At 45.1% G+C, this 26,598-nt stretch overlaps 1 protein-coding gene across 1 annotated transcript in view; it reads left to right on the forward strand.

The window, feature by feature from the left end:
• Positions 1–22,003, forward strand: part of ELL2 (elongation factor, RNA polymerase II, 2) — a 23,639-nt gene extending 1,636 nt beyond the window's left edge. The window contains 10 exon segments of the mRNA XM_010003685.1: positions 2,919–3,040; positions 6,016–6,179; positions 9,402–9,661; positions 12,319–12,443; positions 12,584–12,674; positions 14,801–15,308; positions 17,556–17,616; positions 20,594–20,765; positions 21,704–21,748; positions 21,887–22,003. Of these exon segments, the coding sequence (XP_010001987.1) occupies positions 2,919–3,040; positions 6,016–6,179; positions 9,402–9,661; positions 12,319–12,443; positions 12,584–12,674; positions 14,801–15,308; positions 17,556–17,616; positions 20,594–20,765; positions 21,704–21,748; positions 21,887–22,003 (1,665 nt within the window).
• Positions 22,004–26,598: the final 4,595 nt, after the last annotated feature.

Below are 26,598 nucleotides of genomic sequence, written 5' to 3' on the forward strand. Positions count from 1 at the left end.
TGAACTGTTCAGGACCATATAATATAAATTTAAAGTTTAAAAACAAGACTGTTTATTCAAAACAGGAGGCTTATTTGCAGAAGCTGCTGGGCCTATAACCTGCTTCCAAGTCATGTTTTGTCTTGCAAGGTACAGAAAGTAATGTCAAGTATGTCAACAGCAGTAAAACTTGGTGTTGAGGGTTTGAGATGGCAGTAGTTTTCCTTGCAGACCTAAGTGTTTTGTTTATCCTGTTTTGCTTTCTCTGGGTTGCTGGGAATGTGTTATGTCCTAGGAGTACTTTTTAGTCTGCACGTTACCCAGCAAGAACCTCCTGCTTTACACGTGTGGCACCTTGATCTGTGAGGGCAAGGGGATGTCTTTGCAAAGAAGCAAGGAGAGAGCCTTGAAATTCCTGGAGGTCAAAGCTGGTGGGTATGCTTTGGTAGGGGATGATGCACTGGAGCCAGGGTCTGAACTGCTGTTCAGCCTTGTTGTGGTTCCCTGGAGCTATGGTGTGTGGTGTGCTGTGGGAGAGGGCAAGAAGTCCAGAGGAGGCCATGGAGATGATCTGAGGGCTGGAGCACCTCTCCTACAAAGAGAGGCTGAGAGACTTGGGGTTAATTCAGCCTGGGGAAGGTTCTGGGGAGACCTTAGAGCACTTTCCAGTGCCTGAAGGGGCTCCAGGAAAGCTGGGGAGGGGCTTGGGACAAGGGCAGGGAGGGAGAGGACAGAGAGTAGTGGCCTTAAACTAAAACAGGAAAGGTTTAGATTGGATGCTATGACGAAGTTCTTCAAAATGATGATGGTGCATCACTGGGACAGATTGCCCAGGGAAGCTGTGGCTGCCCCATCATGGAAATGTTGAAGGGCAGGTTGGATGGGGCTTGGAGCAGCCTGGTCTGGTGGGAGGTGTCCCTGCCATGCAGGGGGGTTTGTCCTACATGATCTTTCAGTTCCCTCCCAACGCAAACCATTCCATGATCTATGATCTCTGTGAAGTGATGAGCTGGAAGGTGGATCCAGAGCCATGTCCCATGCTCCAGCTCCTGTCAGGGTCTGCTGTGCATCCTGCAGTCTGGTGTTGCTGGGGCCTCATGGTGCACCCCACTGTGGCAGAACTGGGGCGCCCGGTGTCGGCTTTGCGCTCGGCACTCACTGCAGGTCGTTTTCTCCAACAACTAGTTGCCCATTTGGGGTTTTCCCTTCAAAACAAGGTGCCTTGCACAACCTCTTCTGAAGGGTATTGTCTGTTTTCAGACCTCCATTCCACATTTTCAGGACTGCTGTGAGTTTTAACTCCATCCTCATGCATTTGTGTAGTACCTGCAGACACAATACTCATTCTTCCTTCAGTTTCATAAACGTTTGGGCTTCCACTTTTGAACCACAACATGTGTAATAAGCTTGTCTGATTTAATTGCATTTAATATAAATCAAATTGCTTTTTGTTGTCCTTTGTTTGTTTGTTTGTTTTTTTCCTCAGAGCTTGTCCCAAGTTTATTAAACTGGGTTATCTGAATTATGAAAAACTTACATAAATTTGGTCTGTTCAAGGGACAAAGCTTTTGGCTGTGTGGGTATTCTGAGGAGATAAAAAAGAAGTTTACAAAAATGAAAGACTTCTGTCGGCTGCTTTGCAGATTAAATAATAAAAATTTGGAATGGAGGAAGAAAAGTTAAATTTTTGTTTTCAGCTTAGCTGCCTGCATTGCCACTTCTGAAATCTTCTAGCAGAGAAATATTTCCCCACAGTCCTTGTGTCTTCTTTCTCCAATTCAGTGAACACCTGAGGAGTGGTCACCTAGTTCTTGCAAAGTTTGTGAAAAATATATCCTAAAAATTTGAGAATGAAGTTAAATTTCTAGACCTTTTAATCACTTGTTAGAAGAAACCTGGGCCTTACCCAATTTACTTCCATCCTTATGTAAAATGCACAGCTTGCTCTTTTAAGTATAGCAGGTCTTTCAGGTTAAGTGAAAGAATACAGTGTTCAGCTGACTTGTCTTCCTTCCATGTGTCCAGTCCCTGTCTCAAGCTGTAAACTCTGCCAGTACTGGTGAACAAACTATAAATGGTAGTGGAGTTTTTTTTGTCGTAGCACTTTGTGCAAGTGACACGGACATTTATGAAGACTGACCAATCTCACAAGCAAAAGACAGAGAGATTTCTGAGACAGATGAATTTTGCTTTCTTGATTACTTGTATTTGATGCTAATTACAGAATAATAGCTTCTTAGATTTACTGCAAGCTAATTGTGCTTTCAGAATAAGGTATTTGGATGGCAATAGGCTCTTTTTGTATGTGTGTCTGTGTTTTGTATAGCAGCACACTGAAAAATTTGCTTATGCCAATAAACATTTCAGTGATTCCTCATATTTACATTTTTGTGCTCTAGCAGAGCAGGCACCTTCTGTGCTGAAAGATCAATTCCCCCAAGGAAATCAGGTTTTGTTGTATCTGACTAAACTTAAACCCCAAACTGTTGACATTTGACGTTTGTGCAAGATGCTCCATCCAGAGCTGAGCAAAAGAAAAATGCTTTTAGTACCTGTTGGAGTTGAAATTAATCTTTTATAGCTTTAAGAAGTTACACTCTTCTCATTTGGGTATTGCTGTTTGTTGTATTATTTTTACTTCTTGAAGCAGATGCTCTCCGTGCTTTGTTAGGACCAAACCAGCCAGGAAGCCAGGGCAGTGTCCCCTGTGGTCTGTGCCAGTTGCTCCCCTGTGTTTTGGTAGCTGAGCTTTGCTCTATTTAGGTGCAGGCACTGGAGAAGCAGAATTTATCCCAAAGCAGCCTCCTCAGTGACACGACTGAAATTGCATCAAGATGCTAGAAATAGTGTCTCATTTAAAGTTATGTTCCTAGTTGATGACAAGCTGAGAAGTCCAGATTGAATTTTTTTATGTAAACTTTTCTTTTTTTTCCTTTTAGCTTATTTAAATTCCCAGAGTTGGTCTGCCAAATGAAACGCATGCATTTAGCTTCTACTTGTCAAACGTTGGCAAAGATAATCCTCAGGGAAGCTTTGACTGTGTCCAGCAGATGGATTCAAGGTAAGTTTTCCTTAACGTTCTCTTTCATGGCAAATTCAAGTAGATTCTGTGGCTTTGAGCATATAGTGAAAAACCTGTAGCAGAAGCATGCTCCTAGTGATGAGCTGCAGTAGAAAATTAATTCCTAGCAATACCATGATTTCTTGCTAATTATAAATGCTTGCTTCTACACAGAATTCTTTTGGGTTTTGCTCTTAAAAAAGTAACCTTTTGAGTACTTTCTCACCACTTAGTGCTATTTTTGAAGGCATTTGGAGTTCAAGCTAGACCAGATCCCTTCCTCAACTATAAGTAAATATGATTATGGCTGGCAGCGTGCTAGCCTGCTGGCCATGATGGATAGTTGTCTCATTTTAAGAACCACATGAAAGTGACCTTACCCATAATTGCACGACCATGGTGTTTCAGAACCCAAACGTAACACGGCGGCGCCGTATCCCGGGTCCTTGGAGTCACAGTGAACAGTGCTCAAAAGGCAACAAAATCCTGTGCTGATACAGGAAAGTTTGCTTCAGCTCCTAGAATATGGAGCTCAGCATACTACTGATGTGGTCCAGTGGTGTCGAATAACTGTTTGTTGCATTTGATTAATTAGGGCATGGCAGAGTTTGTGTATTGACCTGGGGAAGCTGATAGCAAACAATGTGTCTCCTAAGGGCACCGCTCGGGTTCTGGGTTACAGCAGAGATTCTGACCTCAAGTTCAAAGCAGAGGTTTCTCTAGGTAGTGGTTTTGAGGAGCAGTAAGGAAATGAGCGGGTTTAACAGTTCTCTAACTAACAGGAGATCTCTCAGCATCCTCATCTTCTTTCTTTCCTTAGCATCTCCTACTACAGTACAGCCTTTCAGTGAACTTCACTGATGGGACTGGGAACAAGCCAAATGGTTTAGTGGCAGACCTGGGGGAGCCTGGGGCAGTGTGGGGCTTTTTGGGGTTTTATTTTATTTTATTAAACTGTCTCTGAAAGGGGCCAGACAGCTGCCCAGGCTGTCACAAAACAAGCAGCAGGACTGCATGCCAGGGGTGAGAGGTCCTGCCTCTGCTTCTGGCCTTCCTCTCCCAAGCATCTTCTTTGGGAAGTTACACCTTCAGTTAAATTGAATGGGATTAATTTCGTAAGTAAGATTAAATTTAAAGCTGCTTTAGCTCTGAATAACTTGCCAAGGCAGTTTTAATGTGGTTTTACTAATCTAGTTCAAAATCTAATTCAGACTGGCTTTCACGAGGTGCTTTGTGCGAAGCGCCTGCAGAGTAAGCGCACAACTTGTGTGGTGTTATACATGGAGTCATCTAGAAAAATAAACCCTGAGAGGGCTTCTGCAGGGCATCTAGTCTTAATTTTGTGCTCAAGGCAGGCCCGGCTTCCAAACTGGCTCAGGTTTTGGAAATGCCCAGCCATAGGATGGGGATTGTGCAGTGTTTTGGTCAGGGTTTGGCTGCTCCTGGGGTGAGAAAGCGCATAAGGGCAGCGACGTTGGAGGGAATGGGCAACAGGTTAAAGCTATGCTTTCAGGAGACAGCAAGGACCTCTTTCTTTCTGTTGTAAATGTCCTGATTTAAGAGCAAGGAATGGGTACATTGCTCTAGGCTTTGGACAAAACTCTAGCTGTATCATCTTGATGTACCAGTCAGTGGCTTGGTCCAGCCTCATGACTTTCAGAAATGACACAGTAAGTTGAGGTGTGAGATTCTTGAACCTTCGTCTTGGAGCCTTGATGGGGAGTTTTAGGGTGGTCCCCCCAGCCCTGCCCAGGCCACCCCTGCCCCGTGTCCCTCAGCACCATCTCCAGGGCTTGGAAACCCCCCCAGGGATGGGGACTCCCCCCCTGCCCTGGGCAGCCTGGGCCAGGCCCTGACAACCCTTGCCAGGCAGGAATTGTTCCCCAAATCCAACCTCAACCTCCCCTGGCACAACTTGAGGCCGTTCCCTCCTGTCCTATCCCTTGTTCCTGGGGAGCAGAGCCCGACCCCCCTGGCTCCAACCCCCTCTCAGCAGCTGCAGAGCCAGAAGGTCTCCCCTCAGCCTTCTTTGCTCCAGGATCAGCACCCCCAGCTCCCTCAGCTGCTCCTCCCAAGTTCTCCAGCCCCTTCTCCTCCTGCTCCAGCCCCTTCCCCAGCTCCGGGGCCCTTCCCTGGACACGCTCCAGCCCCTCCATGTCCTTCTTGTCCTGAGGGGCCCAGACCTGCCCCCAGGACTCCAGGTGCCCCCTCCCCAGTGCCCAGCACAGGGGGATGATCCCTGCCCTGCTCCTGCTGCCCACACTGTTCCTGATGAAGTCTGGGATGCTGGTGGCTGCCTTGCCCACCTGAGCACACACTGGCTCATCTCTAGTCTCTCAACCAACACCCCTCAGGTCTTTTTTGCCCCAGGCACTTTCCAGCCACTTGTCCCAAGACTGCAGCACTGCCTTGGGTTGTTGAGACCCAAGTGCAGGATCCTGGTTGAACCTGTCATGTCCCTGAACCCCGGGGGATGCTGGCAGGTGAAGCACCAACAAACACTTCTCAGCACTGCCAGACTCACAGGGTGGGAGGTGAGGAGGTGGACACCTTGGAAGGCAAGATGAGGGGGCAGTGGGGTGCAGGCTTTGAGGGGAGGCTGCTCAGCCCTTCATGGGGCCACCGTGGACCACCTGAGGCAGAGGAGAGGAGCTGTGCTGGAATGAGAGCTGGGCAGCGGGTGGAAAACCAGCTGCCCGAGTTGTCCCTCTAATTGTCACTGCAGCACGGGCCAGCACAGCCACCAACACTGCCACTCAAACAGGGGGATGTGAGGAAGTTGTCATTACACCAGCAGCTAAAGCTGGAACAACTTGGATCTGTAGAGACAATTGGAAATAACATCCACACCCTGAGCAGCTATCAGAGCTGGAGAGCGGTTTTCCTCACCAGGCAGGTTTTCAACGTTCCTGATACAACCATACTTCTAAACCTGAACTGGTGCTCAGGCTCAACCTTTTTCAATGTTTTTGTAGTTCTGGAGCCTCGCAACTTAGTTGCCTGGGACTTATAAAGAATCAAATTGCAGTATGTCCATCAAGGGATTCGTATCAGACGACCAGAGAGCGCATGACCCAGGCGGAAGAGGAGTCGCGTAATCGAAGTGCAAAGGGTATTAAACCTGGTGGACCATCTGTAGGTATGGTTGTATTTCATTTTCTACTAGATGTCTGTAAGTCTTCAAATTCAGTATTTCATCTTTTCAGCGTGTCCCTCGGGAAGGTGGTTGTGCTCAGAGGATTTGGCTGTAGGTAGCTTGCCCTGACGTTGCAGATTTACATTCTCCTGTTGCTGCGTTCAGATATTAGCCATTTTTCCCCCAGAAATCCTCCCAGTCCTTCCTTGTTCCCACATCACTTGACTGGCTGAAATTTTGACCATGGAGGTGGCAGGTTTTTATCACCCTGTGTCCTTAAATTCTGTGGTTTAGTAGCCAATGATTTGTTTTCATCGTCGCACTTTTGAGTACCCAAATACTGTGATAAACTTACCCTTAATTTCTAATCTGAAAAAATTGACACTGAGGAAGTCTCACGTGTACAAATTTGTAAACTTAATATGAAAAACTTTGCTTTTCACGCTTGCTAATGTGGATTAAGTTGTATTTTGTGTCCTGGTCATTAAGAAGCAAACGTTACCACAGGACAATGGGATTTGTTTTAGTTTAATTTTGGCAACTTTCCATGGTTTTATTAGTTTTCCACAAAACAAAAAGGGTTTAGGTGGTGTCATTCTGGGTAGTTTCCCTGAGAAGCCTGCAAGCTGCACATCATTGCAAGGTGTGAACTTTACACCAAGGGAGCTGGGCAGGAGTTAATACCAGGATGGTGGAGGTGGGACTTCATATTGTCCAAACTGCCTTTTAATGACAGCATGAGAGGAGCCACTTCCATCTGCTTCTCATCATCCTTTCAGGCAGCTGCAGAGGAACGAGGTCTCCCCTCAGCCTCCTCTTCTCCAGGCTGAGCAGCCCCAGCTCCCTCAGCCTCTCCTCACCAGACCTGCTCTCCAGACCCCTCCTCAGCCTGGCTGCCCTTCTCTGCCCCCTCTGCAGCCCCTCCGTGTCCTTCTATCCTGTGGTGCCCAAACCTGCCCCGGTGCTGGAGCTGCAGCCTCAGCAGGGAGCAGAGGGGCAGGATCCCCTCCCTGCTCCTGCTGGCCACACTGCTCCTGATGGAGCCCAGGATGACATTGACCTTCTTGGCCACCTGGGCACACTGGCTCATGTTCAGCTGCTCTCAATCAACCCCCCCAGGTCCTTTTCTCCCAAGCACTTCTCAGCCACTCTTCCCCAAGCCTGGAGTGTTGCCTGGGGTTGTTGTGACCCAAGTGCAGGACCCAGCACTTGGCCTTGTTGAACCTCATACAATTGGCCTTGGCCCATGGATCCAGCCTGTCCAGGACCCTCTGCAGACCCACAGCCCCATGGATCCAGCCTGTCCAGGTCCCTCTGCTGAGCCTTCCCACCTTCTAGCAGATCAGCACTCCCAGCCAGTTTGGTGTTGTCTGCAAACTGACTGAGGGTGCACTCAGTCCCTTCATCCAGATCATGGATAAAGACATTGAGCAAGACTGGTCCCAAAATTGAGCCCTGGGGGACACCACTGGTGACCAGTCACCAACTAGATTTGACCCCATTTACCACAACTTTCTGTTTTTCCAGCCAGCTTCTTACCCAGTGAAGACAGCACTTGTCTATGCCATCCAGGAGATGCTGTGGGAGATGGTGTCCAAGGCCTCAGCAAAGTCGAGGCAGACAACATCCACAGTCTTCCCCTCATCCAATAGGGGCTTGCATGGGCACAGAGATGAGGTTGTTCAAGCAAGACCTCCCTTTCATAAACACACCCTGTTTATCATCCTCTGCTTCCCTGGCTGCCCTGCACTTGGGTCACAGGGGTGACTTTCGAACATGCTTCATGCAGTACAAGTTAGGAGCTGCAGCTTCTAATCACCTTAATGCTTGGTTATGTTTCCAGTTTGCTCTTTGTTTAAACTGTTTTGGAGACATGGCTTCCGGGAGGTGTGTTGTTTGAATCCTGCTTAGACCATCTGGTTTGTTTATCTAGATTGAATTAAACTTGTCAAAAGGCTTGTAAGACATTCCAGCCAGCAAGTTCGTGGTGTTCTAAAAATGTAACCATGTGTGCTTGCAGGGTTGGCTTTTGAAAACCAGAAGGGCAAAGTCCAAGTAACGTGCAAGGTAGAAAGTTTACTGAGGTTTGGCCTCCACTGAAAAATGGAAGCAGGTTTTTGGTGTTCCTGTGGACAAGCTCAGCTCAGTCTTGGTGTCTGACAGCAGAAAGCAAGATCCAGGGCTCATTAAGTCTCCCTCATCATGTACCAAGCATGAGTTGTTAATTGCAGGAAAATGCCTAGTTTCTGTCACATCCTCTGCTGGATTGCAACCAGTATTTGCTGCAATGATTTTCTGTAGTGTTATGTTAATTTATTGAATTTTTTTTTCCTGTACTATAGCAAATGGTATTAAAGAAACAAAATAAAGATAGAAAAGTTTGCATCTTTCTCTGGAGAACAGATTCAGGTTGGGTGGTGGTGTTTTTAAGTTATGGATGCTTCACTTGCACACACTTGTATTGTTCCTCCAGTTGAGAAACTCGTCCTTTCATAGGGTTTGATCTAAAATGCTGTGCAGGCTGTGTTTAAAACCTCTCTGGCCTTGGTCCCAAGGACTGTTTATTCTTGGTGCATTGCTTCTGACAAACTTAGGCCTACTTCAATTGAAAATGTGGTGTAACTTCTGGTAGCTCAGGTGATTAACACTGTAGTGTCTGTGAGCAGTGATGCAATTGATTGTGTAGGATTGGTCTCCCTGGGCATTAATAGGACATATTTTAATTCCATGGAAGATCTTTGCATCACACTTTGGAGTAATCTTCTAAAAGAAATGCCTGATTCTGGGCATTCAGGGCTAGACTTTACAAGCTGGGGAAATCATAAAAGCACCCTCTGTATAAATAACCAGTGAAGTCTTTCTACCAAGATCACCCAATTAGCAGCTTTTTTAAAAGCTATTGCATAGTTCTCTGTTAATGCCTAGCTCGATGCATCCTCACTACCTGCACATTCTTACAGATCTTGAAATGCTAATTAAATACAGCTCCTAGAGTTTAGCCAGCTTAGTAAATAAAGTCAATTTTCCCAATGTCCCATTCTCTTCCTCTCCCTCTCTCTCTTCCCCTTCCCTCTCCTTCTTCTCTCCCCCCTCCCTCTCCTTCTTCTCTTCCCCCTCCCTCTCCTTCTTCTCTTCCCCCTCCCTCTCCTTCTTCTCTTCCCCCTCCCTCTCCTTCTTCTCTTCACCCTCCCTCTTCGTTTCTTTTCCCTCTCCCTCTCACTTCAGGGAGAAGAGCACAGGTCAGAAAAGCACCCCTAAGCATTCCAGATGTTGTTCCTCAGAGGAAGAGGTCAACCCCCATTAACCTGGCCAGCACCATCCGGAGGACTCAGACCCAGAGCTCCGTGTCCCAGCGGCCCTACAGGGACAGGGTGATTCACCTCCTGGCCCTGAGGAGCTACAAGAAACCAGAGTTACTTGCTCGCTTGCATAAAGATGGTGTCAACCAAAAGGACAAGAATTCCCTTGGAATTATTCTTCAGCAGGTGAGATCATGGGGTTTGTGCCAGTATTTTTTCCTTCCTGCTGCTTTTCCCCGTGGTTTTGAAGTGTGCTGCTCTGACCTCTAAATTAGAAAATATTAACTTACTTGATGCATCTTTTTTATTTTTCAAGCGTTTTTTTTCAGTCAGGTGCCCCAAACTGCAAGTCAAGGTGAGCAAAGGAAAGAAAAATTTAAAAAATTTGGGGGAGAGTTTTTGTTTTTGCTAGGATGGCAGGTAATAACTGTTTCTAGCTTTGTTGTTCCTAATGTCTTATTTTTGTCTCTCTCGTTTGTAGTTCTGCTTAACTGAAATAAATTGACTGTGCTTGCTCTGGAAAGCGTGACATAGTTAATCATAGTATTTAATATTTCTTGTGACAAGTTTACAAGGAGAGAACTTTGGTAATCACATAGGTTAGTGTTTGATTTGGAAGTAGCTGGTGGCCTGTAAATAGTTCTTGGCTTCTCTTGGGATCTGTTTGAATTACAATCCTGGGAAAGGGGCCCTGGCCAAGTCACAGATTTAAAAAAGTGGTGGGTCAATGTTGAGCATAGCTTTTCCTTGCTTTCACATGGATTGTGTCTTTATCTTTTTTCTTCTTTTTTTTTCATTCAGTATCTTTTCCAGTGCTCCTTTGTGTTAATTTCCACTTGTATTTCTTTATCCATCAAAATTACTGGTAAGCCTATAATATTATAGGTGAAGCTTTTAACCTGTGTGTTCTAGAGTGCCACATTAATTTCCTATTAGAGCAGTCAGAAAAGGCTTCCCAAAGAATTGTAAGATGCAGTGATTCCTCCCTTTTTAAATACTCCCTGTGGCTCAGTTATGCATGTATTAATATGTAAAGTAGGAATGTTTCCTATTTGTCTAGGAAACAGACTGTTGTGGAACCTATTAAAATGAGTAAAAGTCAATGTTTATACAGATTTGGTTGATCCTAAAGAGAATTAAAAAAGCTGATTGCTTGAACATGTTAAGTATCACTGCTTTGTTTGCCCAGTGGCAAAAAAAGTGGTGGGTTCTTTCACCCTGGAGGCATCCACAGTTTAACAGAAGTTCTTGCACATTAATTGAAGCTGTCAATTCATACTTCAAGTTGATTATAAAATTCCAAAAGCTCAGATACGTGGAGGATAAAAGGTATAAAAAATGTCTCCTATCCATTATGCTTGACCATGTTCAGGGCTTTGTTGGAGGCTGTTTCCTATATGTGACCTCATGGCACTGGTTTGCATTGACAAATTATCACATTAGCAGCACTATGCCCTCAAAAGCCATACTCACACTTTTCTTACCTCATAATGAAAGGCTTTTTTTTTTGTACAAATCTAAAATCAGCAGCTTGACCTTGCTAAGATCCAAGATGTGCAGATTGGCTTCACTTAGAGTACAGCTTTAATTCTGTTTTTTAACAAGTGAATTGCTGTTTCTGGGCACCTTCATTATTTATTTATTTTTAAGTGGGGGACAGACAGACATGCACACAGACATGAATTAGCAGTATTAATCATGTTTTGGAGGAAAATAATAGGCAAAGCTGCAAAACACAATGGTGGGGTTTTGAGTTGTTCATTGTTGTCCACCAGGCAAACTGACACTTTCTGAGGTTTTCTCTGCACGTCTGAATGGGTGTCAGGTGATGAAATCTAAAATAGCCCCTTAGGTGCCAATGGTCTCAAAGGTTTGCCAGCTCAATTGAACTTTTTGAGTAGACTTTGTATTTTTCTTGAAGAAGACAGAAACCCATTTTATTTTCAAAGGTGTGCAGCAAAGCAAGCATACGACCTTCTCCTGACAAGGGTTTGTTGTAATGAACCCCATGTCTGCCAGGCAAGGAGTGCATCTGAGCCTGTTCCCCTCTCCTTAACCATTTTAGCACTAAATCATGTTTTCAAAACATAACTTGTTGGGTATGGGTAACAGTTATTTTTTTTACCCAGTCAGTCATATGGTTTAAAACCAATGGGGTAGATGAATCATCCATCTTTGTATCAAAAAAGAAGCTCAGTGCCAGCTGGGTTATCACAAAACATTGTTGTGGCAGTTTTCTGGTGGCTGAGGCACTTAAGAAAGAAGAGCAGTTCAGTTTATCAGGAGAAATGAGGAGATACTGTGGTGGTTACTGTGATGATGGAAAACATGGATTGTCCCTGGCACAGTCTATGCCCACCATCACAGTGTGGCTGTGTTTTCCTGAGGATGAACAGCTCTGAATTGCTCTGTGGACATGGTGTTCTCCACGTCTCAAGAAAAGAACAGTCAATGGAAACAGAAATGAGGCCCCTCAGCTTATGTCATGCAAGGAGGGTGTGAAGTTTTGGCATCGTTTGCCCTAATTCCCAGTGCTGCATTAATGACAAAAAAACCACCAACCCAAAACAGGTGGTGCAGAGAGAGGTTTTCAGAGAGCACGTTTTCTACAATCAGCAGTTTGGGGTTTTCTTGCGTCCAAATCTTTGCCTCCCAAATTGACCACACACTGCAAAATCAGTGCTCATCCCACGAGAGCTGCTTTGCTCTTCACATCTGAAAACCTGGAGAACTGGTGTGTAATTTTGTTTTCAGCTTTGACTTGGCTTTGCAGTACCAATCTTATTTCTATAGTTTGCATTTAGGTGTAATGAACATTTATTTTCTTAAATGTCTGCCTGTAGGTAGCCAACCTGAACCCAAAGGATAATTGTTACACTCTGAAGGATTATTTATTTAAAGAAATTCAAAAAGATTGGCCTGGATACAATGAAATAGATAAACAGTCATTGGAGTTAATGCTTTCTAGGTAAGTTCAGTTTTTAGGGGAAGGAAAAGAGCCATTTAAATTCTTTTTCTGGGAAATGAATGTCTGACTTCCGTATAATGAAAGAACTATGACATAGACATTTTTGCCTTGTAACCTGAAATGTTGGGTCATCCTTACAGAAAATTAAATTCATCTCAGAATGCCAGCAGCACCAGCCGTTTGGAATGTTCTGTAACTCCTGACAAAGATGCTCTATCAAACACTTCCCAGGTATTTTGTTGTGTTTTGGTTTTGTTTTTTTTACTTTAGTGTGTTAAGATTTATCTCACTTTATATTGGTGTATATAAGAGCTGTGATGAGAAGCACTAGTATTTCAAGTGTCTTTAATACATGAAAAACTGAAGCACTTGTTTCTAATTGGATTATTGTATCTTTTTTTTAAAGATGGTTGCACTGTTGAAGACTGCAAAAAAACTTAGGGCCACATAGCTTAGTCACAGAATGCCAGGTTGGAATGGACCTCCAGGACCATCTGGGCCAATCTCTCTGGGTGCTGCTCTAGTTGACAGGAGGTGGCTCAGCTCCCTGTCAAGCTGAGACTTAAACCTGTCCAGTGTGGGGGAATCCACCACTTTCCCTGGGAGACTGTTCCAATGTCTGATTGTCCTCATGGGGAAAAATTCACCTCTTGTGTCCCATGGGAATCTCCCCAGGAGCAACTTGTGCCCATCACCCCTTGTCTTTTCCGTGTGTCTCCTTGTCAACAGGGAGTCTCCATCTTCTTTGCAGCCACCCTTAAGGGTTTCTAGGTTGAGTGTTCTGTGTTTTAGAATAGTCATTACAATATTCAGAAAAGTAAACAGTATTTTGTAAATGCACCTAGATCTCTGACAGAGACCACCCCTGTGGTGTTTGAACAGCCAACACCTTGGCCTAAACCACAGCTGTCCACCTGTAGCAGATGGTTCTTGCAGAAGAATAAACTTCCCTCTAGAGTCCAAATTAATCTGCTGAACTTCTTGGTCACCCATTATGGTTACACAACCCTGCACTTTCTGGTTGGAGACTTGAAACTGTTTTGTATTGCCACGTAACTTGTTAACCTTGGTGTGTGTAGAAAGGTCTTCCAAAGACGAGATGTGTGCGTATTTTTGTTACATGACTGCATGTGTTCAAGGCTCTTTGTGATGTGGTGGTTGCCATGCATAAAATGTGCCCAGAGGTCCTCGTGCTGCTGCTTAAATACAAAGCTTAGGAAATAAGGACATATTACAGCAGTGATCCACTTGGAGGGTTATTGTTTTCCCTACGGGCATGATTTAACACCCGTTTGGGTTCAGGGTAGCCCAGGTGTGAAAGGCAGATCTGCATCAGCAGGTGCTCCCTCTGCCTTCCCCTGGCCTTTTCAGACAGAAAATGTTGTGTGTCCTGTTTTCCTGTCGATACAAGAGAACAATGCAAACCTCTTTAGAAGAAGCCTGGGGAACTCTGCTTAAAAGGCATCAATTTAAGGAAGAGCTTCACACTTTTTGTAACCAGAGCTGCACTTTGTTGCCTGCAGTGCAGCAAGGTGGAGAGCATGGGAAGCTTTTCACCACTGCAATATTTATGTACAGCAGAGGAGGGAGGGCCATCCTCAGTTTTCCCCTGACCCACCAGTCAGAGCATTAACGGGTGCAGGTCCCAGGGGCCTCTTGGCACCTTCCTCCATGGATGTAGAGTTGGGATTTACTTCCATGGGGTGGCACAGAGCTGTGCCTCTTGCTCGTGGTCCAAGCCGTTGTGTGTTCCTCAGGGTGGGCAGTGTGTGCTTGCTGGAGAGGAGGGTGAACCAACTTCTTGGCTGGACACACAGCTGTAGCAAAACTGGTTGTTTGTTTTTTTTTTACCCATTCTTCCAGCTTTGCACTTCTTTGCACTCTTGGTAAGCACACCACAGCCAGCATCTAGGGGCTGCTTCAGTAAATCATGGGGCCGTGGGACAGTGGAGGCTGAACCCAGAATGTCCAATGTGGGGGAATCTGCCACTCCCTTGGGAGACTATCCCAGTGTTTGATTGTCCTCATGGTGATAGTTTTACCAGTTTCCAGAGGGAAATTGGTACCTGAACAATACTCACCCTCCGCGGGGAAAGTCTTTCCTAGAGCTGCTGGAGGGAAGCCCCCCTCTCCCAAAGCGTTTTACCTGTAGTTTTTAAGAACAACTTGCTAAATTGTAAGATTGGGAGCTAAGAATGGACTCAACCATGTACTGAGCTGCAGTGCTGCCTTGTCTGGCAGCCGTTTTTGTGTGAGAAAGATGTTTCCAACAACTGCCTGTTCAGAAACGCTCCCTTTTTCAGACGCGGGAGCAAGTTCTGCTGGTCTTTAATTTTCTCTTTTCCCAATGATTGCAGAAACGGGTTTTGAATTCTGTTTTCACTGACCCCCTGATGCACAAGAAGCAGAGGATCTATCCCCTGCCCAGCCGGATCCCCCCACTCTTCCGGGGTCACCCCTGTGCCCCCACTGAGACCCTCACTGCCGCCCGCCCGCCGCCTCCCGCACCCTTTCCTGCTTCCAACCCTCCTCAAACTGCCAGCTCCATCTCCCCCAGCACCCCTGAGGGAAGAGGGACACAAGACCTGCCACTGGATGTCTTCAGTCAAAACAGCAGGAGGACCCACGAGGACCAGCAACAAAAAGATACCTCTGAAACCCCTCTGGGGATCCCGGCGCCTGCTTCCCTGCCCGAGAAGCCTCCCAAGTCCGTGGGCCACCAACACCAACAGCCTGAGAAGAGAAAAGAGCATGAGGAGGAGAAAAGCACAGTGCAGGACACTTTGGGTGTGAGCAAGGAGAAAGGCCTTGAAAAAGAAGAAACTGCCAAGCTGAAAAAATCCTCCCAGTTGGATTCAGATGAAGGTATTGTCGGTTGCGCTGCTTTTCCTACCTGTTATGTGGCAACCCTGGTGGAAAGGGGGCAGTAAAACCAGGGGCTGGAAATCCAAATGGTCTTATTTTTCTCACTCGCTGTGTATTAAGTGCCCTTGCCATTGCCCTTATGTCATAGTTGTGAAGTATCTATTTATTTATATATTTTTTTAATCCACCTGTGATACATCCTAACTGTTAGTTTTGAAAAAAACAAACTAATGAACAAAACAGCAACCAAAAAACCCACCTAAACCAGAAGCTGGACTTGATCTGCTGGAACCTTAACTAAATCAGGTTCACTCTTAAGAATTCTCACGTTGTAGTACAAAAATCATTAGAACAAAAGTCATAAATCGATTGCTCTTGGGCAGAAAATGTTGAGGAGGAAAAGACAGGTACTAGAAAAAGAGAAGGGAGGGATTTTTTTGCTTGATTTCCAGTAAGCTAAAACTTTCTGCAGATTTTAAGGTCTAGGTGCTGAAAATAAACACCTGTCACAGTGCTTGCTACATGCAGGTTTACCAGACATTATTGTATTTCTGTGTCACAGCACAAGGTTCACAAAACTCTGCCTTTCCAAGGAAAGTCTAAAACCTACATGAACAGGCCTGTGGTTTGCTCTGTTTTTGGTTTGAACTGTGGCTGTGAGCTCCTCTCCATCTTAGCTGCACGACTTCAGAAGCTGTGGAGATGGCAGACACCTCAAGTGGCATTGACAAGCTAAGCAGAAAGGCACCAAGAACAGGTGATTCCTTGGCCACACAGGAAACAGGGCAGAGCTGAGCTGCTGGGTTAGACGTGTGACATGTCTTGTTTCAGAGGTTTTGCTGGCAAAAGCCCTTTCCTCCCACAGACATCTCTAGAGAGTGCAGGGAGGTGTCCTTGTGGGTTGGTCTTCTCACCTCTACCCTGGGCATACTACACACAGGGCTTGGGATTGCTTTGAAAATGTTAATGCTAGAATTTATAAGCACGTTGAGCATCTTCCTCCAGAAGCCAGAATTCTGAACAGCTGGGGAAGGAAAACTCTCTACCACGTTACAATTTGGTGCTTTCATGGAAGCTTCCAAGTGGACCCAGCCATGCCCACAAATGCACTTGAATTCCAGGAAATAAGATGCCCCCAGCAAAACTGTTCCCATGAGTTGCATTGCACATACTGTGACTGTGAATATTACTGTTTACATGTCTCTCAGATTTTGAATTACCAGTTCTGCACTTTTTTTTTATACTCCTGCTTTATGCCAGGTAATAATTTTAATATTTAAAAGCAAAAGAATCAAGTAGAACTTCACATGGTGACTCTTTCTTTCTGCATAACTTAAAGGTCATATAGCTTAGAGGTTTTCAGGAATGGCTGGTCTTTACCAGAAACTGTGTTTAAACAGTGGCAAAGTAAAATAATAATGAATATAAAGGGTTGTGTGTTTTCTAAGCTTGCCACAAAACCCCAAAGGAAAAAGAGAGAGAGATTACTAAGGTAATGTTTCCTCCTGTTCCAGCTCACTTTTCTTTACAGTGGCTATTTTTCTTATTTATCAAAAAGACAGAGGGCTCTTGAAATATTCCTTTAAAAAGAGGGATTAGAGATTAAGTGTACTGTGCTTTCAGTAATGCCATTTAAAAGAGCAAACATGTAACTCCCAAGCCCAGTATAGCCACATTAATGGAGCAAGGCTTTGTTAGGGGTTATTGGAGCCTGAATGCCAGTAACCCCCATGCAATGCTGTTGACTTCTCAGCTTAGAAGAGCACTGAAATTAAATCTAGCTTTGGATATCCCTAATTGGCAAGGAACAAGGGGTAAGAGCATGGCATGAAAGGAACTTCAGCTTGCAAATCTGACTCTTGCTGGAACCTGAATGTTGAGATAGATACTTTTAAATATATATATGTGTGTGTGTGTACCAGGCTGTCACCTTTTGTGCCACTACATCTGTTGCTGCATAACTTGAATTGCTGTGCAGATGCCACAGTGTGTCTTCAAATCAGAAAAGCTGACCTGGGGTGAATGCTGCAGCAGCAAGGAGCCTGCAGGATAAAGCAGCCGTGCCCTCTTTCTAAACCCCACTGTGGAGAAGGTTGTGTGAGCTCTATTATTCATTTAGAATAACCTGTATAAGTAATCTGCTGTGAGAATGAGACTCTAAAGGATTTTGTCAAGCCTGTCAGGTTGGTATTGTTTGGCTGTTTTAAAAGCCTCCATTTCAAGTGTCAAAATTCTGCTTCTCTGTAGGAGTTAAAGAAACTTGCACTGCCTCCAAAGATCCTCCCTCACCAAGTGATGACTTCTTAATGTGAGTAAAGCAACAAGTAAGAATCTTTTGCCACTCATTGATGCAGTGAAAAAAAAACAACAAACAAACAACACCTAGAAAGACTCTTATTTAGCTACAAAATTGAAAATTCACCAAAATGTAATTTCAGAGTAATGAGAAGTTTCTTTAAATGACTCAGCTGCCCTTATTTCAGTACCTGCAAATTTTAAACTCTGAGGTTGTCCCTGAACTGTTGCAGAGGGAAGGAAGTGCTAGAAAGAATTTGTAATATACTTTAGAAGAAGCTTTACAACAACTAATTTCCTTGTTCTCCAGGAGCACAATAAAAAAGGAATATGTACTGTTTTCAGCTCAGAGGTGAGGTGACACAGGAGGAAAGCTGAAGGCTAAAATACTGAATACTTCCAATTTTGACATCTTTCCTGTGTTTTCTCTGCTTAGTGTGTCTAAGCTGGAGAGCTGGGAAGATGGCAGAAGTCCAGCATTACCAAGCCTATATATGAGTTGACCATCAGCATTATTTTCTAAATCTTTGATGTAAAATGTGCACTGACTAACCCAAAGCTGCAGCAAAATACCCAGTTTCACCATAGAGTTGCAGACCAAAGAGCAGGAGAAAATAGGAAAACCTCAATATTTTAAATTGTAGCTGCTTCTTTGGCTTCCAAGCCTGATGAAAATGTGTTAAAATTGCACGTGAAGTTTTACATTTCTGCAATGACTGGCACATTGTGCTTTGTAGAATTACAGAAGGACTTCCCTGTCAGCTTAATTTTAGCTCCTTAAAAGTTGTCACTCATCAGATTAACATTCCCAAATGATGAAATAAACTTGCTATATAAAAAGTTTTGATCCTTGACAGCTATTAAAGAATTTGCTCTAAAATGGAATCACTCTGATAACAGAATCACTGGGTTGCCTAAATGTTTTTTTTTAATTTCCAAACTTTTCTGTGGGGAAGATTTTTCTTTACTGCTGTGAAACAGAGAAAGAGCTTCTGCAATTGCCCCATGTCTGGGGTTTTTAGCCCTGTTTTACTGGTGGCCTTTAAATTTATTTTTTTTTTAATTTTATTTTATTGTCAAAGTTGAAGGAGGCTGTGGTGGAACAGCTGGAAAGCTATTAGGTTAATCTAATCTGAATGAAATCTCATTTTCTCACCATGAGGACAGTCAGACATTGGAACAGTCTCCCAGGGGAAATGGTGGATTCCCCCACATGGGGCAGGTTTAAGTCTCAGCTTGACAGGGAGCTGAGCCACCTCCTGTCAACTAGAGCAGCACCCAGAGAGGTTGGGCCAGATGGTCCTGGAGGTCCCTCCCAACCTGGCATTCTGTGATTCCAAAATAAACTGCAACACCAACAGTTATTGCTAAAAGTTAATAAATCAACCAAACAACAACAAAAGCCTTCATGCAGAATTTGGTGAAGCTGGTTTAGTTGTGTTTGGGGGTGAAAACTTCCATGAAGAATTAATTGTCTGTGGAAGCCTTGGAGCAAATCTCACAGGTTACCCACTGGCCCTGGTGTCCTGGGGAAAAACTGGGTGGTTCTGTTTCAGAGCCCTGCCTGGTCATGACAGATGGAAATCTGGGAGCCCCTGGCATTTGATGTGGGCTACGGGGCTTTGGTTGTTCATTCCAGCTTCTCTCCCTGTCTCTGAAGGGCATGAGTAGAATCACAGCCTTTGTGTCAAGATACTTTCCATAAAGGTTTTACAAGGGCGTGTAGTGATGGGACAAGGGGTGATGGTTCTAAGCTGGGAGAGGGGAGATTGAGGCTGGACATGAAGAGGAAATTCTGTGGTGTGAGGGTGGGGAGAGCCTGGCCCAGGTTGCCCAGGGAAGCTGTGGCTGCCCCATCCCTGGCAGTGTTGAAGGGCAGCTTGGATGGGGCTTGGAGCAGCCTGGAATGGTGGGAGGTGTCCCTGCCATGCAGGGGTGGCACTGGGTGGGCTTTGGGGTCCCTTCCAAACCAAAACATTCTATTCTATGATTAGGAGAGTAAAGGAACTTCAGCTTTTTAAGCAAAGTTTCAGCAAAACCTAGGAAAACAGAACAGATTCACATTTCTCCCCACTTCTACTCTCATTTCTTTTCTCTCCAGGGACCCACTGGTACAAACTTTCAACTTCTTAGGTTTTACAGCTCATTGAAATTAAGCTAAGGTTAATTTTAAGGTTGGCATGATTTGTCCCCATGTGGGGGTTCTGAAGAGAACCAAGCCTTGAGGCCAGGAGGACCAGAGGAGTGACAGCAGTGGGAACTGGTGTCTGTGGCAGTGCCACTTGGATTTCTGCAGTGAGCTTGTTAAATCCCCTCACCTTGGTGCAAGGGAGAGGGGAGTGAAGCAAGTTCCAACCACATCAGTGGCTTTAAGCACCTGTAGGTTTTCCCCTCCTTAGGAAGGTGGTGTGCTGGGTGTTTCCTGGTTTCAGACCTCCCTGCAGTTTGTTTTTGCTCTCCATGGCAGCTGCCCCAGTGGATGCACAACCCACAGAACTGGTGTCCACTAAAATGATGAAGTTTTAGCACTGACTGCACTTTGGGCATGAATGTACTCAAAGACCTAAGCTGCCTCCAACTCCATCAATGCAGTCCCATCCAGAAATTTAACCAGAATTAATTTCCCACAATAATTATGACTTTATTAACCATTCACAGAGGTTATAATCTAGTAGTTCATCTGTTGATGGGTCTATTGGTCCTTCTGTATTTGAACAATTGCTGATGTTTCCTAAGGTTGCTACAGTTTGGGGTGTTTTTTTTTTGCACAGCTTCTGAATAAAAGCTCTTGAAAGTAAAATATTAGCAAATAACTGTCAAAAAAACAAGAGTAGATTTGTGTCATTAGCTAAATACATTCCCTTGGAGCAAGTATTGCAGAAGCAAAGTCAGTCACAGCCACCCTGACTTGCTGCCTGTGCGTCTACACTTGATGTTGGCACTGAAAGGTCCTTGGTGTGAAACTGCACGTGTCCTGATTTTTCCACCAGAAAATATGTGCCCATCGTGTCCTATGAGCAGCGCCAGAGCTACAAGGATGACTTCAATGCAGAGTATGATGAGTACAGGAGCCTGCACGCCCGGATGGAGAGTGTCACCAGGAGGTTCATGGAGCTGGATGCGCAACGGAAGCTGCTTCCTCCAGGGTCCAAGGAATACCAGGTAAATAAAAAGGGATAAAACTTCTAAGATAGTGTTTCATCAAGTCCACATTCTCAGCACAGGCAGAATCTTCAGTCTGTTTATCTCCTAAATGGTGTTGAGGTGGCTTTTAAAAGGCTCACCAGGTTCTCTGTCTGAGTTCCTGGTCTCATGGTTGGGATTACCAGGCTCAGGCTTTTCACCTGGTGAGGTGATGCTGTCACATGGATCTGGGGACAAGATTGGAAGCATGTGGCCATAATCACAAAGCTTTCCTGTGTTTTCTGTTGTTTCCTCTGATTTTATACACTTGACTAAACCTACAGCCACAACTTGCTCATCTTTCAGGTGTCTGATCCCAGCTCCCATTTTAGCAGAGAAGGGTGTTAACAGCCTGATACTCTGGCTTCCCAGCTGGACTTCTCTGACTTGGGCACACCAATTCCACACCTTCAGTATCATCATTCTTTAGTTTTGTGGACACATCGAGGACCTTTTTTTTTTTGCTTTTATTTAGCTTTATTTGCAGGTGTGTTTGTGAGCAAAAGGAGTGTTTTAAAATCCCTGGTACAGCTGGGTCAGACAAGGGGGAGCCTGACAAAATTTTCATGCCCACTGTGATGTCTGAAGCTTGACAAGGCCTTACAAAAGGTTGTTCAGCCCTCAGACTCCACCTGTTTGAGCTGCACAGCAGCGTGAGGGAATCCTCAAGCATGCTGCTTTTCTTGCCTGTTCAAGTTTTAAGGTTTAAGTGCAGGTCTTGGCTGCTGATGGGGGGCCTGGGGGGCTATTTTTGCCATGCAGGAGAGCGGCACCTCCTGGAAAATTTAAAACACCTTGAGCAGAACCAAATTTCTTTTTAATGTTTTATATAAATCTGCGTTTTCTGGAAGTAAAATATTCTTCATGGTGTTGTTGTGTTTGTTTGTTTCATGGTGGTGTTTTTTTTTTTCTGGAAGATGCTTCATGAGGAAGTCTTGGAAGAGTATCAGAAAGTGAAACAGGTACGTGCAACTCCAGACCTGTGGGAGGTGGTGGTCACTGGCCTTGTCTCCAGGCCACTTTCAAGCCAAGAACGTGAAGAATTAAACTCTGCAGAGATGTTTCCATGCCCTAATTTCCTTTTCATCTTACCTTCACAGTCCACCCCCAACTACTATGAGGAGAAATACAGGTGTGAGTATCTCCACAACAAGCTGTCTCACATTAAGAGGCTGATAGGGGAGTTTGACCAACAGCAAGCAGAGCCATGGCACTAGGCTTCTGCCTGCACCACCACATGTGAATGAACTAAAGCTTATTTATTTAAACTTAACGTTACTTGCTCTAAGGTTCTAAATATCACTATCAGACTTTTGCATTACAGAAGTTTCAGTATTAGCAGACTTAAGTTTTCTACTTTTGTTGCAACGTTGCTTAAACACGTTTGAAGCTGCTTTTTCTGGTCCCTTCTTTTCTTCAAGACTTATGTTTGTCCACTGAAATAATTTTATCAGCAGGTGCTGGGGTACCCAGCAGAACTGTGCACATTTTAAGAAAATATTGTAGCAAACTGAAAAGCTTTTTGGACAAACATAAGGCTGTTCTCTGACCTTTCTTGTTAATTCAAACTCTTTGCCTTAAATGGTAGAAGGTTTAGAAATTTGCACAAAACAAAACAACAAAAACAACAACAAAACCACAACAAACACATTGTTTTGGAGGGTTAAAGAGGGATGTACAACAAGAACTCACCCCTGCAACTTAAACCCCCCATTGCAGTGGTTGCCTTAAGGTGTTTCCTCTTGTGTTTTTAGTGTGGTTAAGTCCTTAGCTGCACTGCTTCCTCCTCTGCTGGAGCACCTGGGAAGCACTACGTGGCCTACCGGTGTCTGGAAGTGTGTGTGTGTGTTCTCTGTGTGTGTGTGCGTGTGTGCAAGGATGTGTGGGTGTGAGCAAACCTGATGGGGATAAAATAAATAAATAAATAAAAACCAAACAGAAATAAAGCTGCTACTCCTAAGAAGGCCAAACGCTCAGGTTAAAAACAACTGACGAGTGTTGCTGTAGGTTTGTTTTTGGTTTTTTTGCTACTTCTGTCGTGGAAGGTGAGAGCGTTTCCATTTCAATAGTTTCGTCAGCTTTAATAATACTGGGGAGATTGAAACTTTGCAGAAATGAAGCATATATAGTTTTGGGGCAAGATTATAAAGGTGAACATGTAGGTAACCTATTTATATACTGCTATAAAGTATTTTTTTGAAGAGAGATATGCAAAGAAGCTATTGCCTACATGAAATATATATTTAAAGACCTTTTTTTTTGTGTGTTTTGGTTTGTTTTTTTTTTTTGGTCCTGGATGCCAGGAATATAACTAAGAACAGATATATTTAACTGTAGAAATACTGTGATCACAAAACAGCACAAAACTTTCATTTCATGCAGTTCTAGGTTTATGTTGATGTGTAAACCGTTGCTCACTTTATCATGTGAAAACGCAGGTTATTTGGTCAAAACTGAGCAAAATCTTTGTGTGTCTTACTGTGTTTGTCTTTTCAAAATGCTGCCGATTGAAAAGGGAAGCATGATGTTTACAATCCTGATTATGGAGCTTTTGCCAAAAATGTGGTAGTATTGCTGATAGATTTTACCTCCAGCATCAAAAACAACAACAAAAAAAAGCAACCAACAAACCCCAAAACCCTAAACCAGCTGTTGCAAATCACTGTAAACCAGAAAATGTTTGACTGCCAGAAAACATCCATTCAGGTAAATGGGAGCAATTGAATTTTTGCCTTAAATTTCTGGACTCAGAAAATGTCACCTTGGTGCAGATGGAGCAGCCAGCACGGTGCACACCCCCCCCTCCTTGCTGCATGGCATCCATCTGTGTGTTAATTGCTTGAGACCAAGGTGCTTCTGGGCCCCTTGGGTGAGCACAGTTGTTCTCAGCTCCAGATTTCCAAAAAGCAGGATGAGGGGAGTGAGTTCAGCCCTGGTGTCAGGGCTGGATGAGCTCCTGGGCACACAAAGCCCTGCCCAGCTCAGGGTGCAGGGGCTGCTCAGCCCTTTTTTTGGGGGGTAGGTTTTCAGCTTTCAGCCTGGGGGGCAAAGTGACCATTTGGACCAAAGTGGTGTGAAATTCCTCTCCAGCTGCTGCTGCAGTAAATGCTCCCCGTGCAATCCCTCTATAATTGGGGCCCAGTGCAGCTAATTAACCTTTACCACTGGCCTGTGGTTGCATCTTCTGGTTTACAGGCTGTGGAGGTGTTGCAGCTGGAGGTGAGTCCTGCTCCAGCACTGCAGGTCAAGTGGACCTGTTTGCCCTGGGTCTTTCTGAAGCCTTGCAAGTAAACCCAAACAGCCTGTGTGTTGCAAAAATAGTGCTGTAACTCCACAGATCTCTTCTTTCCCTGGCACACTACATTCCTGTTCAGCAAAAATAAATAATGAGAGCCTGTTGGAGCAGGGTCTCTAACTGTGTCATTGCCTTTCCTGAAAAACTGGCCTGCTCACTCCAAGAAAACACCTTGGCTGGGGTTATACACTGACTGCAAATCTGAAGCTGATGACTGATTGATGTAGGGAAGGGGCAACTGTGAATCTCACTGCAGTTTGTACCAAACACGTGGCCAAGAAGTGAGGCAATAAGCCCTTTCCAGTTGGCTGAAGAATACTTGGGCTGGGAGGACTTGGTTTCCAGTCTGGCTGGTATTTGAGGGAGAAAAACTGTGCCCAGAGTCAATTTATTATTGTGTTGTGTTTTTTTAATTGTAGATATGCTTCAAACTGTCACTTGGAGCAGGTCACTCAACTGCTTTTAAGTCTTCATTGCACCCTGTCCATTATAAAAAAAATAAAATAAAAAAATAAAAAAAGAGTAATATTCAAATATTTTGGAAGTGTTTTGTAAAACATGTAGACAAGTGTTGGAGGCAAGTTACTTCCAACAGGTTTTAAACATAAAGTTGAGTTCAACTGTTGCTGTTGTAACTTATTTCATTTGTTAGCCTTTTTAAAATAGTGATGTTGTCACAGCCAGTCTTTCTAGGTACCTGAATCTTGAATCATGCAAAGACCAATGGCTACTTTGAAGTCTAGTTCTTTTCCTAAGTTTACTACCATTTGTTTCTGCACCCGACGGGGGAAGGATATGAAATTTATCATGGGAGGAGAGTATTTGGGAACATGAAGGCTTAAAACAGGACTGTGAATCCCCCTTCCTGAGTTTGAGAGTGTTTTATGACTTTTTCCATTGTTTCCATACAAACTGTTTTAAGAACCTGTAGGTGAAACATCCCCGGGGCATTTTGTGAACCAACGCTTGAGCCGTTGTTGCCCCTCTGTTCTACATCAACCTCAGTTCAATAAAGTGTTACCTTTGCAATCCTGAGACTCTGGTCTTTCCTGGTCTGGGGACAGGGGGTTCCTCAGACAGGGGTTAGGGGTGTCCAGAGGGGCCACCCTGCCCTGCTGGTCCCTCGTGGAGCCTGTGGAGTGTTGTGCCAGGGCTGGGACACCAAGGGTGGACCTCAAACCATTGCCAGGGAATGAGGTGGTTTGTTCCCACCTGCTGGAGCAAACAGCTTCAGTTGGGGCTGAGAGCAAAGGCTCTGCTGAGACCCCCCTGCAGGGCTGGGGTCCCCAGCACAGGAGGGACATGGAGCTCCTGGAGAGAGGCCAGAGGAGGCCCCGGAGATGCTGGGAGGGCTGGAGCAGCTCTGGAGCCAGGCTGGGAGAGTTGGGGTGTTGAGCCTGGAGAAGAGAAGGCTCCAGGGAGACCTGAGAGCAGCTTCCAGTGCCTGAAGGGGCTCCAGGAAAGCTGGGGAGGGGCTTGGGACAAGGGCAGGGAGGGATGGGAGCAGGGGGAAGGGTTTGAAACTGAGAGAGAGGAGATTCAGGTGAGATATTAGGAAGAAATTCTTCACTCTCAGGATGGTGAGGAGCTGGGATGGGTTGCCCAGGGAGGTTGTTGATGCCCCATCCCTGGAGGTTTTTAAGGCCAGGTTGGACGAGGTTTGTGTAGCCTGGGCTGGTGGTTCCTGCTCATTGCAGGGGGGTTGGAACTGGGTGATCTTTACTCTTGCAGTGCTGTGGGTAGCAAGCACAGATAAAGCAGACAATTGTGGAGTGGTGCACACAAAGTTGTCCTTTCTAGTGCCTTTCAAGGTCCATTGACAACCAAAACAATGGTGTGGTGTGTGGGAACAATGGCTGTGTTTCGGAGTGGGAGAGCTGTGTGCTCTTCCTGGGAGAACATCTTCCCAGATCACTGGCAGGACTGGGCCACATCTGCATCTGGAAGTGCCTTTCCAGAGCCTGAGGTGCTGCTGGCATCCCAGATCAGCACCCTGGTATGGCTGGGGTGCCCATGTCTCACACTCACAAGTGCCATGTCATAGAATCACAGAATCATAGAATAATGAAGGTGGGAAGGGACCGTAAAGATCACCCAGTTCCAACCCCCCTGCCATGAGCAGGAACCACCAGCCCAGGCTGCACAAACCTCGTCCAACCTGGCCTTAAAAACCTCCAGGGATGGGGCATCAACAACCAACCCATCCCAGCTCCTCACCATCCTGAGAGTGAAGAATTTCTTCCTAATATCTCACCTGAATCTCCTCTCTCTCAGTTTCAAACCCTTCCCCCTGCTCCCATCCCTCCCTGCCCTTGTCCCAAGCCCCTCCCCAGCTTTCCTGGAGCCCCTTCAGGCACTGGAAGCTGCTCTCAGGTCACCCTGGAGCCTTCTCTTCTCCAGGCTCAACACCCCAACTCTCCCAGCCTGGCTCCAGAGCAGAGCTGCTCCAGCCCTCCCAGCATCTCCGGGGCCTCCTCTGGCCTCTCTCCAACAGCTCCATGTCCCTCCTGTGCTGGG

The sequence above is a fragment of the Chaetura pelagica genome, unplaced genomic scaffold (assembly GCF_000747805.2).
Source record: "Chaetura pelagica isolate M959 unplaced genomic scaffold, ChaPel_1.0 scaffold1341, whole genome shotgun sequence".
Classification (NCBI taxonomy): domain Eukaryota; kingdom Metazoa; phylum Chordata; class Aves; order Apodiformes; family Apodidae; genus Chaetura; species Chaetura pelagica.